At 36.6% G+C, this 14,799-nt stretch overlaps 1 protein-coding gene across 2 annotated transcripts in view; it reads left to right on the forward strand.

The window, feature by feature from the left end:
- The window catches only part of LOC106878465 (thymosin beta), a 30,996-nt gene extending 18,490 nt beyond the window's left edge, over positions 1-12,506 (forward strand). For both annotated transcript variants that reach the window (XM_014927680.2, XM_014927681.2), the window contains exons 2-6: positions 4,112-4,237; positions 6,575-6,688; positions 9,431-9,544; positions 10,530-10,643; positions 11,717-12,506. In XM_014927680.2, coding sequence (XP_014783166.1) covers positions 4,112-4,237; positions 6,575-6,688; positions 9,431-9,544; positions 10,530-10,643; positions 11,717-11,745 — 497 coding nt within the window. In that variant the 3' untranslated portion in view covers positions 11,746-12,506. The remainder of the gene's footprint in view (positions 1-4,111; positions 4,238-6,574; positions 6,689-9,430; positions 9,545-10,529; positions 10,644-11,716) is intronic.
- The last annotated feature ends 2,293 nt before the right edge of the window (positions 12,507-14,799 follow it).

Here is a 14,799-nt window from a genome sequence, read left to right on the forward strand (position 1 = left end):
TTTTTTTTTTTTTTTTGCATAATTGTATGAATTCCTTGTGTAGAATACAAATTTACAAAAATTGTTTTGAAAATTCCAAAAACTAAGAGTTACAAGTGATTGGCATGTGTTAAAGCAGAATTTGTTTACAGTTGACAATATGAAGTCACGCATAAAATGATAGCTTTCTAATCCTGTTTTCTGACTGCGTAAAAACAATCAAACTTTAAACCTTTTGTAACTTTTTATTAAAAAACTTTCTAGAAAAAGCAAATTATCTCCTGAGATTCAGCATGGAAAATTACATTAATACACCAAATTTTAAAATTTTCACAAAACTTTCAAATTTCTACAGTTGCGGCCAAAGAGAAAAGATCCAAGATCCAAGATCTTCGTCTGCAATGCTTATCACAAAATGAATTCTATTGAGGTCATTCTGATTTTCAAGTGGTGCTCTTATCACTTTGCTTAATAATGAGTGCATTATTTTCTAAATTAACTGGAATGAAGACAGAAATCATCATCATCATCAAATATGATGACTAACAAGTTTAAACTGACACTGTGTACCCTGGGGGTTGGATTTGAACTGCTGATGTGATTAACTACTGCAAGCTATTTTATCCTATGTGCCAGGAATTCTGCCATTCATCCTTATTTGGTCCCTAATTTCTCATTGGCAGCTGATCCGAAGTTCATTTGGAGAGAAGTTGATTCCAGAGTAATTTCTACTCAAAATATTGAATTAAAATTAGATCTTCACCCGAAGGAATTATTCCACATCAGAATCATGCAAATGGCGCCTAAACCATCAGTCTGTAAAATAAGGCAATGGTATTGAACCAACGTGTGTGTGTGTTTATTATTTATTAACATATTGACTCTCCCTAGATAACAATACGCACACACACACACACACACACACCACCGCCGCTTCGCTATTTATCTGCGTTAACATATTTAATGAGTCATAGATTAAATATGTTAAGTGACCTCAGTTAATATTTAGGACAAAACAGAAATCTCAAATATAATTGTTTTTAAAAGAGGGGGGTGTGTGGAGAAAATGGTTTCCATCAGAATTTTAAGCATCGAGTTTAGGTGGTGGTGGTGGTTGTTCAGGCTGGACTTTGACTTATGATCAAAGACATTCCATTTGTGACATCCTGTTTTAATAGTAAAGAATGGCGTCTAATGTATTTTTTTTTCCATAATAATGAGATTTGAGGGGAAATTTGGTTGCCATTTTCATTACCAGTTTCAGCACCAATGTGGATAGTTCTTGGTTGGTTTCTATAGGGGTTAGTGATGGTATCAGCAGCATTGATAATAATGGTAAACAGACCAGTTGTATCCTTTTTTTATTTTTTGGTAAATTAAGAAGAAAAAAAAATACCAGAACACTTTAGTTCCAGATCAGCTCTAATCCAGTCGACCCCTAGAAAATACTATTCCAGTTGTGATTATTGAGTCCTTTACATTCTCCAATGTACAAATACATATTTTTAAAGAATATAGTGTGACCTGAGGGAGGTTTGGTTGCTGTTTCTAGCAGATTGAGCAAGGCTCTGATAGGTCTCACTCATTGAAGGTAATCACAAGAGCTTCACAATTAATGTGGTCCTGAAATGGTTTTAAAGAGTGGAAGCAAATAAGCCTGAAGGGAAAATCCAGTCCCTGCAAACTGTATTTAAATAATGTCTCTCCTTGCGATATTGAAAACAGGATCTTCTCATAGAATGTGTTTTGTTGACAAAAAAGCACACGGATATAGTGGAATGTTATATTAATAGAATAGAATGAAGACAGCTTCCTTGTACTCTTCTTATCTCCCAACACATCCATCGTGATTGTGTTGATTAGGCTAATTTCTGGACTGAGTAGCACATTGCATCGTTGAGCAAGGCATTTCATTTTATGTGACTCCAGAATCTGCTTGGCTAAAGAGTACCTATTGGTTGTTGGTGCAGCCCTTGGGGGCCATTGGATCCTCTCTAATTGTCCAATGCATATTAGCTAGGAGGATGAGAGTTAAAAGGTGATGATGATATGCAAGATGGAAGAGTGCTCTAAAGATATCATATAGTCTGAATAAAAAGAGAAAGTAGAGGGAGCTGTTGGCTTTGAGGGTGACAAAGGGTTTGATCTGAGTGGAAAAACCGTTTTATGAAGCCTGGTATCATTTGATCGTCTGGCATTAACATAGAATCCTAAAAGATATGAACAAAGTGAAAAGAAATGAAGCAGTGATGCTCAACACAATTTGTATATTATTTGGGAGAAAAGCTGGATGTGTGGAAGGAAGGAGTTGGGGTTAGGGTACGGATGATGAGAGTTGGTTAAGGAAGTAACAGGGGATTCAAGTAGATGCGGAAGACCAAAGAAAATAAGAGATCAGAATGGTAAAAGTTGATCTTGGGATGCTAAACCTTACAAAAAAAATGTAATAAATGCTGAAAAACTGTTGAAGAGGACTTGTACTTAGTGATACATCATCATTTAATATACACGTGGCTCAGCTGGAGTAAGTTAAGGCAGATTTTGTTATGGCCAGATGGCCTTCCTGTTCCCATTCTTCACCTGTTTTGACATGAGCTGATATTTCCCCATGGACAGACATGTTTTAAATGGAATGTTCGTTCATAAACATCACTTGTAGTATGACTGATGCTTATCGACAACAATTGTGTTATGTCTAGATGAGAGTACATGCTTCTGTCAGTTTCCATCTACCAAAATCCACTCACAAGTGGATTTGGCAGTTTGGGGCTATAGAAGACACTTGCTTAGGTGCTGTGCAGTAGAATTGAACCCAAGACCACGTGGTTGGGAAGCAAGTTTCTTAACCACACAGCCATACCTTTCACTATACAGTCATGAAAGAAACAGATGCAAAAATTCTGAGAGAAAATGTGTGGGTGTGAAAAACTGTTGAAAGAGAAATTTAAAAAGAAATTCTTTGAGGAGGAGGATTAGGGTATCATGTGTTGCAGTTCTTGTCTATTTTGATGCTGTCAGACAAGAAAGAACTGCTTGTTAAGTGTGAGAATGAAATTTGGTGCCAGCCAAATATATATTCTTACAGAGATAGTCTTGTATATCTATAAATGAAATTTCTTTTCCTTCCAAGTAATTCTAAACAACTTTCATTTAAGAAAGCCTACCAATCTGTGATGATTGATGTTTTAAATTTATTTATTTTATTGAAAATTGTCTCTTAGCAATATGAAACGTTTTTCTTAAGTTGTGGCCGATGATAGCACCGCCTGACTGGCATCTGTGCTAGTGGAACGTTAAGAGCACCATCTGAGTGTAATCGTTGCCAGTGCTGCTGGACTGGCTCCTGTGCAGGTGGCACATAAAAAACACCATTTGAGCATGGCTATTGCCAGTACCGCCTGACTGGCCATCGTGCTGGTGGCACGTAAAAGCCCCCACTACACTCTCGGAGTGGTTGGTGTTAGGAAGGTCATCCAGCTGTAGAAACTCTGCCAGATCAGATTGGAGCCTGGTGCAGCCTTCTGGTTCACCAGTCCTCAGTCAAATCGTCTGACACAGGGCATCTATGGCCGACCTCCTTACTCTGTCCCTTTTCAATAACAGGACTTAAGGCAATGCCTTCTATACACACATCTACACACCTATGAACCAACATACGACTACTTTAGTTTGTAATGTTATTCACTCTCAGAAACCAACAAGTCTTTTATATATTGGTCAACTTATTAGAAATAGCAGCTAAAATTCCCTTCAATCACACCTTACTGGTTGGAAAAGTAAAAGGCTATTGGCAGTAGTAATCTTGTCAAATATAATTTTGGTTATAATTCTCTTCAATCTGGCTTTGATAATACTGTCCTCTTCATCATTAATTAAAAATTCTTCTTTTTCAATTGATTACAATTAACTTCTTTTTTTTTTTTAGCTGTTATTCTCTTTCCCTCGCTTGTAAACAATCTATTTTTATTTTTACTAATTTCTTTTTCTAAATAAGATTAATTTTTTCAAACAATTCCCTTCATTATTAGAGATTAAACTTTGTTTTTTGATAATGCAGCTGTAAGATATTTAAATGAGTAACAAACGATAATCTTATTAACTGATCAACTTAATGTGTTTTAAATATTTTTAGGCCTTTTAAATTCCAAGATGACTACCACTTCTCCCCGGCCATTTTTGGATGAAATCAAAACTACCAAGAAGGACGACCTGCAGCACATCGATGTCCAAGAGAAGACGGCTCTTCCGACGAAAACTGGTGAGAATTGAAACTGTTTCCTTTTTCCTTTTAAGGGCCTGAAAAGTGGAATAGCTGTGGGGAGGTGGTGGGAGGGAAATTAATGATTTTCTTTAACTCTTTCACTTGTTTCAGTCATTGGATTGCAGCCATGCTGGGGCAGTGCCTTGGAACGGATTCAACCAAACAAATTGACCCCATTTTTCTCTTTCTTTTGTAAGCCTGGTCCTTCTTTTGCTGTCCTTTGAATTCCTGACTGACAGATGTCCTTGTTTGGTTGGGACCTCTGCTACTGCATGATGGGAAAATGAAATCTGGTCCTTAGAGTTAAGTTGTATTACTTTGCCTCGGATGCTATAAACGGTGTCCTTCCTTGATTGAAGAGTAGAAAGAGACATCTGGCAATAGTTACACTTGCGTTTTGGAGTGGAGGGGTCTGACAGTAGTCACACTCACGTTTTGGAGGGATGGCAGGACATTGATTTTATTAATCCCTTGAATGGTACTTTTTTTTTTTTTAATCCCTAAGGTCGTCAACTTCCTTAAAGCTGATCTCATCAGATGTTGCAGTTATGATCCTGCCTTTTATTTCTCTCTCGTGTGTGTAAGATTGTGGTCTTCAATTTTCTCAAGGCTGTAGGAGTGTATTTTGAGGGAGATTTGGGTGCTATTTGAGTAACCACCTTAAGGGCTCCCTATTTAGCTCCTAGTTATTGTTTTGGTCCCAGATTAACCCTCATCAAACAACCCTATTCTCTATCAAGGGCCACATAATCACAATGTGAACTTCCTTTTTATGACAACAATAATTTGAGGGAGAGATAGCTGACTCTTTCTAGAAGGAAGCCATGTTATAAAGAGGCTCCTTTGTCACCCCAGAACTGCTTGAGCATTTGTTTGATGTATAAACTATTTATAGAAATAATTATGCAATGAATCGTTTGTTTTAAAGAGGAGACATTAAAACCTTGAAGACAAACAAAACACGCATTTTGTTTGCATCCATCAGCTTCACTGTTGTCATGGTGACAAGCACATTGGTCGGATTTATAACCGGATACTTTTTCACTGGTTTGTGTACACACACACACACACCCGTTGACAATTACGTAGCTACACTACTTTTGCAAAACTGACCGAGTAATCCATTAATTTTATTTTTTCTCTATGTAAAAATGGATTCCAAAGCCACAGGAAACCCAGTCTTGAGTGCTTCTCTGCTTTATTCTCAGAAAGAAAAGAAAATTCTTGATTCAGATTTATTAAAGTTTTCACCTGATCGAAATAAGTCACACCTTCCTCAAATCAAATAACATTGGAGCTATTAGATGATGTAGTTCTAGATATTCCTAAAAATGATGGGAAGGTCATGGTTGGGTTGCTTTGATCCAAGGCTTACTCAATCAAGGTTGACCTGTGGCTCATCATGTTTCTTTTAAATCCCACCCCTATATAAAAGGGAGTCTCCATAACCCTTTAAGTTGTGAAATATCATTTGAAGACTTCATCTTTATTCGTTTCTAAGTCTATCGGGAGTTAACTATACTGATAAGACAATCCAGCCATGACTTTCACTTCTATATAAGTCTACATTATCCAATGGTACTTTTTTTTTTTTTAAGATAGCAGGATATGATTTAAATGGAGATTTGCTGCTGCTGCTATTTCTAGTATTTTGAATGACCCCCAGGCTGCATTGGCCGTGTTAACCAACCACAATCATTCATTTATTTTACCAACTGTGAACTTAATGTTGGTGACTGGTGTGAGTTGGAAGTTTTGACTGCTATTTTTAGCAAGTATGGATGACCATGTAGAGATTCTCATTCAAGGAATCTGAGTTAACTTGGTCCAGTAGATAATCCCCTTAATTCAAGCAAACCCTAACTGATAATCAGTCCTGCAATGCCCTAGCCCTCACTACACTCAACCAAGTAGCACTAACTTTGGCTGAGGAACTTGGCTAACCCTGACAGGTCTATTTCTTTCAACCAAATGCCTTTTGTAAATTCTTTTCTAAAATTTTGGGGGAAAAAATACAGGATTTCAATTTAAGAAATAATCTGTAGAAAGATATGACTGGAAAATAAGCTTATCTGACTAGACTAGTTGGTCATGGGCAGAAAGACTTAACCATGTGCTGAGACATGCTTCATGCAATTGGGTGGACAAACGAATAACTGAACAGATTTGTGTTTTTAATTGTGCTTATGAGTGATGAGTGACTTCCATTGGCAGCTTTTGCCTCCCTTCCATTATTCTTTAATCTTTTGGTTCCTTCAGTCACTGCCACCAGCAGTCCTTCCTCAAATGTCTTTGTTTTTCTATTTTTTGTTTTTATTGTTTTTTTTTCCTTAGATATTGTCAAAGAGAAAAGTGAGCAAGAGTTACGCAGCTCCATTGGTAGTTTTGATAAGACAAAACTTAACCCAACTGAAACCCAAGAGAAAATAAACTTACCTGACAAGACAGGTTGGTCATGGGCAGAAAGTCTTAACCATATGCTGAGGCATGCATCATGCGATTGGGTGGACAAACGAATAACTGAATAGATTTGTGTTTTTAATTGTGCTTAAAATTTTGCTCAATAACCCTCAGCGTTTCTTACTAACAACCTTAGCTTTCAGTTGATATTTTTTTTTAATTACTAAACTTGTGTGTTTTTAGTTACTAACCACTCAAGAGCCTTTTAAGTATGTAACAGCAACTGGCTGCCACCATTTCAGACATGCATCAGCAAATGTTTTGTTTGCTGAAGTTATAAACAAGAGCCCTGAGCTCTTGTTAGTCATTAGTTTGGGGTCTCCTTTGCCTGAGAAGACAACAATGTTGAAACAGAGGTGTTTCAGGGTCCCATATGTGTTATGGACACATTCAGATCTTCCAGAATGTATTAAAAATGTGAAAGTAATCATTTTGATGCTCATAAGAAAGCTAATCTTTTTTTCTCCTGTATGTATTTATGTCTACAAGTTGACATTTTCTCTTCTTGGCATAAATTAGGCAGTGGTTCCCAAAGTGGGTGGTATTGCCTCCTTAGGGACAGTGGAAAATTCCAAGAGGACCTTGAAGAAAAGTGGGGTGATAATGGAGAAACGATTCCTGTAAAAACAACAAAATAATGGGTTCATTGGATGAAGTTTTATTGGTGAAATACGGTTGCTTTGAATTTGCTTCAGAAAGAGGTTTGTGATGGTTGGTTGGGATGGGTGCGCTAGGAACGTGGCCCGGATGTTAAGGGGGCGACAGCCCGAAAATGTTTGGGAACCACTGAGTTAGAGGGACCTTCTTTTGCACGCTGCCTCAACATTTTTGCATTGTTTAATCATCATCTCTTTTGTGAACAGATATAACAAAATGTGTGGTGTGATATATAAAACACGCACATATGGTTGTAATAAGTCTTTAGGAGTAGACTCTTGTTACTGTGTGTGTGTGTGTGTGTGTGTGTGTGTGTGTAATACAAGTATATTCATTCTTTGTTGTCTTTGTTTAGGAATGTAGAGACAGACTTATTGTTATACATTGTATCAAAAATAGGTTTAGTGTTGTCAGCTTGTGTGTGTTGGGGGTATGCAGGTTGAATGAATCGATCAATAAACCAGGCTCTCCTTCCAATCTGGTCCCTTTTTTGTGTATGTTCATACTTAAAGGGTTGCTTGTAGTTTTGGTTCAAACTAACTCAAATTGTTACTAACATAGCTTTTAGAGATTTTCATTTTTAATGTTGTTTTTGTTTTTGTTTTTGTTTGTTTCTAGAACGCCAAACACTCTGGAGCAGAAAATGTCCCCTCCTTGCAGAAATATGTACTCCCACCCACTAAAGATGTACTCTAATCCTCATTCCATCATAAATTGATTTAAATTGATTTAATTTTGTAAATGTGATTAATTTGTATTTAATTGTATATCGAAATGGACCCTTTTAAATATTCAATGAATCTTCGTTTGTTGTATTTCTTGGTCTTTATAAGTCACACACATTTTAATCTCTCCTCAAACCCTAATAACTTCTTTGTCCAAATCTTAAAAGGCCATTTTCTCCTTTAAAGCTGCTGTCGTTTTTTTTTGCCTGAGATTGTTTTATGTCTAGATTACAAAAAACAACATTTGGCATAGAACTCTGTTTTCATCCAAATAAAATTCATTTCTTGAGAAAATCAAGTTATAACTCCTGAAATTTACTTAATAGTTAAAAAAACAAAATCATTTTAAAGTTTGGTGTGAGAATTTTATTGCCTTCCTATAATTGGAAACGAATTAACTAAATTCTTATGAAAATAATTACTTCAAATCTGTTGAAGTTTTTCTTTGAAGAATTTATTCCCTTCTCACTAAAATCATTTCTTCAAAGATTCTCTCCATTCCATACAACTTTATCAAATTTTACAAAATTAAGTCAAATAATTTTTTGTGGTTGCAGACCCTAACCACAAACTTTTCCTGGATTCTGTTATCTTCCAGTTAATTGTCGGAAATCTTTCTTCACCAATTAACTCTTAACTCTTAATGAGAAAGAATTAAATATATTTTTGTCACACATTGACTGTTTTACTAATGATAATGGTTGCATAAACATTTAAAACAATTGTATTGTTGTTCTTAGTCATATAACCCCCCCCCCCTCTCAGGTTTTCTTATTTGCTCTTTTGTTTTTGTCCAATAGTTTTCAAGTTTCCAAGTCTGTAAAAGAAGCCAGTTCTTGTAGAATGTAGGCGTGAATAGATAATTTGTGCTGAAACCTAATAAGAAGCAGCCAACAGCTTCTGTCATTAAGACTTTTAGTATTTGTCGTGGCCCAGTCATAATTGCATAACAAAAGACTTTGGTACTTGACAAAATGCTATTATGTATTGTATGGGTTGAATATAAAATTTTGAAATGACTGACTTTGGCAGTCAAACAATTTCTGGAGTTTCCACCTAACCACACAAATGCCCACAGTCTCTTTTTCTCTCTCTCTCTCTCTTTCTCTCTCTCTCTCTTTCTCTCTCTCTCTCTCTCTCTCTCTCTCTTTCTCTCTCTCACAAATAGGACAAATAGGACAAAGGAACTTATATTTTGAAAGCTATTAAAATATTTTAATGAATTCAAATAAACTGTATGGAATATAGAAAAAAAGTGTTTCTGAGTTTGTAAATAGACTTTTCACACCTCCGAAGTGACTTAGTTTTTGTTTTTCTTTTCTAATTTTAATTTTTTCTTTAAATTTAGAAATTGACCAAGAGAAGACAGAACAAGAACTCCGAAGCAATATTACCGAATTTGATAAGAACCAACTAAAACATGCGAACGTGGAGGAGAAGAATCCACTTCCAGACAAAGACAGTAAGTGATTGCTTACGGTTATCGTCATCAACATCAACATACTGTCCTTTGACCAAACGTGTTTTTCAAAGAAGTCTGGATATGAGTAACATCATCTGATCCCAGGATCTCATAACAAGGAGGCACACATTCCTTCAACCATTCACTGTTTATGACCATTATCATTTTCTGTTTTTCCATGCTTGAATGGATCAGACGGGATTCAGTGAGACAGGACGCCTTTCCTGTTGCCAACCTTTGTTTCCATATCTAGTGCCAGATATGCAAAATAATGGGGAGTGAATGTCATGGATGGAGAATCTTTGATCTAAAGTTTGCTCTTTTCAAGACTGACAAGAAGTGGAACCACGTACATCCACATCCTCATCATCATCCTCATCATCATCATCGTCGTTTAACACCCTCCTCCTATTGGTTGGGCAGTTTGACGGAAGCTGGCCAGGCTGGAGCCTGCATTAGACTTGTCTGTTTTGGCAGGGTTTTTTATGGAGGGGTGCCTGCCCTTCCTAACATGAACCACTCCACAGAATGGACTGAGTGCTTTTTACATGGCACAAGCACAAGTGGGGTCAGTTTGGCAGCACATAGACAGATTTTCTGGACATTGGTTAAGCTTGCTTTACAACCATGTGGCTTTGGGTTGGCACCTTAAGCAAGTCCTCTCTGTAGCCCTGAACCAACTAATACCATTTTAAAGAGGCATCACCTTCATAGAAGTGCAGTTTTGTTTGTTTGCAATCTATTGTGGAAACCTATCTGGTCATGGCAGAAACATGTTACCTTTCTTGGAAACGGTGAGGGTTGGTGATAGGAAGGGCACCCAGCTGTTGAAAAGTAGATGTCAGAATGACTACGATGATAAAATGGCACTTTACTGTTTTTTTAAATTGAAATCTGTTTATATTAGAAACTGATATTTCTGGTATGTACTTCAGTTTGTGTGTGTACTTGGAGCTACATTTAATATTCTGAAATTTTTCTTTAGCAATTAAACAAGAAAAAACTGAGCAAGAACTGAAGGCTTCCATCAACAAGTTTGACAAAGCTGATTTAAAATGCACAAAGACTTGTGAGAAAGGAGTATTGCCAACCAAGGCTGGTGAGTTTTTTGGGTTCAATTTCTGTTATGCATTGTTTGTTTGACAAGTGAAATTTGTTTAGCATTTTTGGAGCTGACAGCCGTGTATAGGGCCTTTTTTTTTTTTTTTTTTTTTTTTTTAGTTGGGCACAAACTGATTTATATAATCAGTGCCGATACATTTCTCTTATTCAACAAAGGAAAAAAAAATCGTCATTAATCAAGGTCACGTGTTGTGAGAAAGGTTAGTCAATAAGAGCGAGGGGAGACAACTCCGAAGCTCTATGTAAGCAAATGGATCGATGAGGGAAATATATTTAGAACTGGAATAAGGTGTAAGCATGGCTGTACGGTTTCCCAAGGGTCACTTTCCAACCGCATGATTACAGGCTCAATCCCACCGTGAGCAAAAGTTCTCTGCTATAACCCTGGGCCGACCAAACCCTTTGGAGTGGATTTGGTTGGCAAAAACTGAAAGAAGACTATCACGTGTTTGTGTTTTTTTTTTCTGCATTTGTTTGTATAAAAGTGTTCTTTGTTGTTGTCAACAAATTGTTTTTGCTCTTTGTCCCTTTGAAGCTGTGTGAAATGTGATCCCTTACTCAAATAAGGTAAGGGTTAGTGTCAGGAAAGGCATCTGGCTGTAAAATGAACAAGTTTGGATGTGTGGGAGTTCTTGTTAACTACTTAATGTTCTGACCAGTGAGAAGGGACTCCCAGCCTCAAGTGCAAACAGTGAAGGAATCAGGAAGAGGGGTCGGGTAGGGTTTGTTTAGCCAAAGTGAAACTGGAACCTGATGGTAAAAATTATTTTGGCTTAAAGTAATAAAGCAATGAAAGAGTTTGTGGCCAGTGGTGATTCTGTTTGGGGAAAAGCAAGACAAGAAAGCCCCAGGATGGCAGATAACCATAGAAAAATAGTTATTTCTTGCTAGGGGGTGGGTGGGGATGGAAAGACTAAAAAGGATAAAACTTGGATTTAAAATTTTTTTTTTTAAAGACAAAAAAGGTGTGTTTTTACCTGGCGTCAATATATTGTTTTACCTGTGGAATTTCTTTTATTTTCTATAAACCTTTTTTTTTTCTTTTTTCAGATATTGCTGAAGAAAAAGGTACTGCTTAAGATGGCTGGCTTCTTCACTTTTTATTTCTTTCTTCTTCACTGGGTTGGCAAATCTTTTGAGAGAATTTCTTAAGACAACCTTAACCTTTCACATTAAGGCTGAAATCTTCAGAAGATAAAGTAGGGGGTGGGGAAACTTTAAAAGTTCTTTTTTTTCCTTATTGCTAGCCATTGCTTTCTTGCCTCCTCCTCCTCCTCATTACTATTTTAATTATAATAGTTATTATTCTAGCCTCATCTTAAATCTTGTTTTCTTCTCTCTCTGCATGTCATTACATCCTCTTTTTTTTTCTCTCACACTTCAACGAAATTGGCCTTTTATTTCTGTATTTCTTTCTTTTCTTACTTTTGCTGGTTTATTTTAACAAAATCTGTTTAATTTACCACACTACCTGACATACTTTTGTCTGTATTATTATTTTTCTATCATAATTTAATATCTGCAAATGTGACAAGATATGGAATTATTGCCTTCCAGTGGTTGTTAATCACGAACAAACCTAACGTAACTTGCTTTCGTTAAACAAAACAAAATTATTTTCCCTTCAAACCATCTGGTGCCTTTTTTTTTTTTTTTTTTTAACTATTTCTAAGAAACACAATTTTCTTTTCTATATTTCATTCTTTCACTTTTTGCTGCAATTTTCATAGAAAATAAATCAAGAAAATTAAATGACTTACAAATTAAAAGCTAATTTCTGTTTCTTTTTTTCTTTAATTCCATTTTCCAACTTTTTTTGAAATAAACTTATCAAACTTTTTCTTCTTGTTTCGTTTTTTTATTAAATTTCAGTAATAATAATAATAATAATAATAATAATAACACACCTTGAGTTCTGTTGGTCCGTAGTTTCTTCCAGAGAGTGGAATCGAACGCCAGTATTTAACTGGTACTTCGACACTTCGGCAGGATTTGAACTCAGAAAGTTAAGAATCAGAACTTTGACTTCAAATTCCGTCAAAGTCAAGTTGCCCAAGCATTCTTTTGAGGTGGATGAAATAAGTACCCCTCCCCCACCCCTCAAAATCGATAGTCTTTTTCCTAAATCGGAAATCCAATAAAAATTCTTTTCACTATAGGCATAAAGACTGAAAGTTTGGGGCAGGGGTGGGGTTAGTCGAGTTCACTGGTATTTATTTTATTGATCCCCCCCAAAGGAAGAAAGACAAAGTCGATATCGACGGAATTTGAACTCAGACTGTGAAGACACGAAATGCCAACAGATATTTTGTCCTGTGTGTTCTAACGATTCTACCAGCGAACTGGCAGAATAGTAGTAGTAGTAGTAATAGTAAGTTTCACCTTTCGATCTTAAGTCTCTGCTTTATCAGAAAAAAAAAAAGTCTCACAGCTGAAGTTATTTTAAGGGAAGTAACTTATTCATAAAAGCCTAAAATAATTTAGAGTGATCTCTCTTGGAAGATTTTTTTTTTCCATCATTTCTTTTACTAGTAGCAGTCATTGAACTGCGGCCAAGCTGGGGCACTGGACTCAAGTGCTTTCAGCGATTGTAACAACACCGGAAAAAGAAACGGCAACATCTATCTGATAATACACGAGCATAACAATTCTAACGTATTTTTGTTCTACTTTTTCTTGATTGTAATCCTCTCACACTACACACACCAGTGTTACAGACTCCTGCCACTTTTACCTCGTGCCTCTCCCTTCGCAGGATTCCCTTGTACTTTTTAAAGTCGACCTTCTTAAAATAAATTTCTTCAATTTTTTCACCAGCCGCAAAATTCATTTTCTTTTCCCACGTTAATTTTTTCCGTCTTCTGGTCAGCAATATTCAAACTTCTGAGTAATTCTTCTCCAGAAGTCGTCACGTCTGAATAATTCAAATCTTCATGCATTACGAAGACACAGATAATGCGCTTCCTCCTTCAAACTAGGGGGATAGCGTTAACAAAACTGCTGTAAAGCAGCAAAAACAAGTGTCTCAAGACACAACAATTAATGACAAATATAATTCCTGTTCAAGAACCCTTCACTAATCTCAAAGATGACGAATAAACAAAATTCATGACCAACTCGGTCACAGATGATTGCACAACCGTGGGAAAAATACCAATGTGGGCAAATCTATGTTTGTATTATCAGAAGATTGCAAAAAAAGTGTTTAAAAAAATTCAAAACTCTACAAAAGCCCGATACAAATTCTTCGCGGTTCAAAATCTTGCTTACTTTTTACACACGCACGCACGCGAAGAATAATAATAAATGGAGCAAAACGCATATAATCAATAGGTTCCTTTAATTCCTACATATGTTTCAAAATATATGTGCACTCTACTGCAAGGAAGTAAGAGGTGCTGGAATTCCACATAAATTCATCGTCAGGGAACCAGCTTACAAAAAGCAAGACATGTGCTAAATGCTAAGGTTGCTTTTTGTATGTTGGTTCCCTGAAGATGAATTTACGTGCAATTCCAGCCCCTCTTACTTCTTTGGAGTCGAGTGCACATATATCAAGTGAACGTATCATTCATTGCTTCCTATATCCCGAAGGTAGAATATCGTCTTCGTAAATGACAACTGGCACTCCGTTGGTGATGTCGACGAAGGTTCTAGTTGCTCCTGAAATTAATGTGCAAGTGGCTGAGCACTCCACAGACACGCGTACTTCTCACGAAGTTCTCAGGGAGAGTCAGTGTGACACAGAGTTTGACAAGGTCAGCCTTTTGAATTACAGATACTACTCATTTTTGCCAGCTGAGTGAATTGGAGCAACATGAAATAAAGTGTCTTGCTCAGAGACACAACGCGCCGCCAAGTATCGAACTCATGTCCTGACGATCGTGCGCCGAATACCTTAACCACGTAACCACGCGCCTTCACTCGGAGTACATGGCATTGACAAGCCACAATTGCGACGAAACACGTCTGTAATTTTTGGAATTCTTTTTGTGACAACGTTTACCTCGTTCTGATAAATATTGAATTTTTAACACAAATCTATGAAGAAAGTTTCTCAAAGAAGAAAAAACAGCATCATGTCTTTCAATAGTTTATATACTTTTAGTATCTCTGGCAGACGATGGCTTTCA

This window comes from Octopus bimaculoides, chromosome 20, assembly GCF_001194135.2.
Source record: "Octopus bimaculoides isolate UCB-OBI-ISO-001 chromosome 20, ASM119413v2, whole genome shotgun sequence".
Taxonomy (NCBI): domain Eukaryota; kingdom Metazoa; phylum Mollusca; class Cephalopoda; order Octopoda; family Octopodidae; genus Octopus; species Octopus bimaculoides.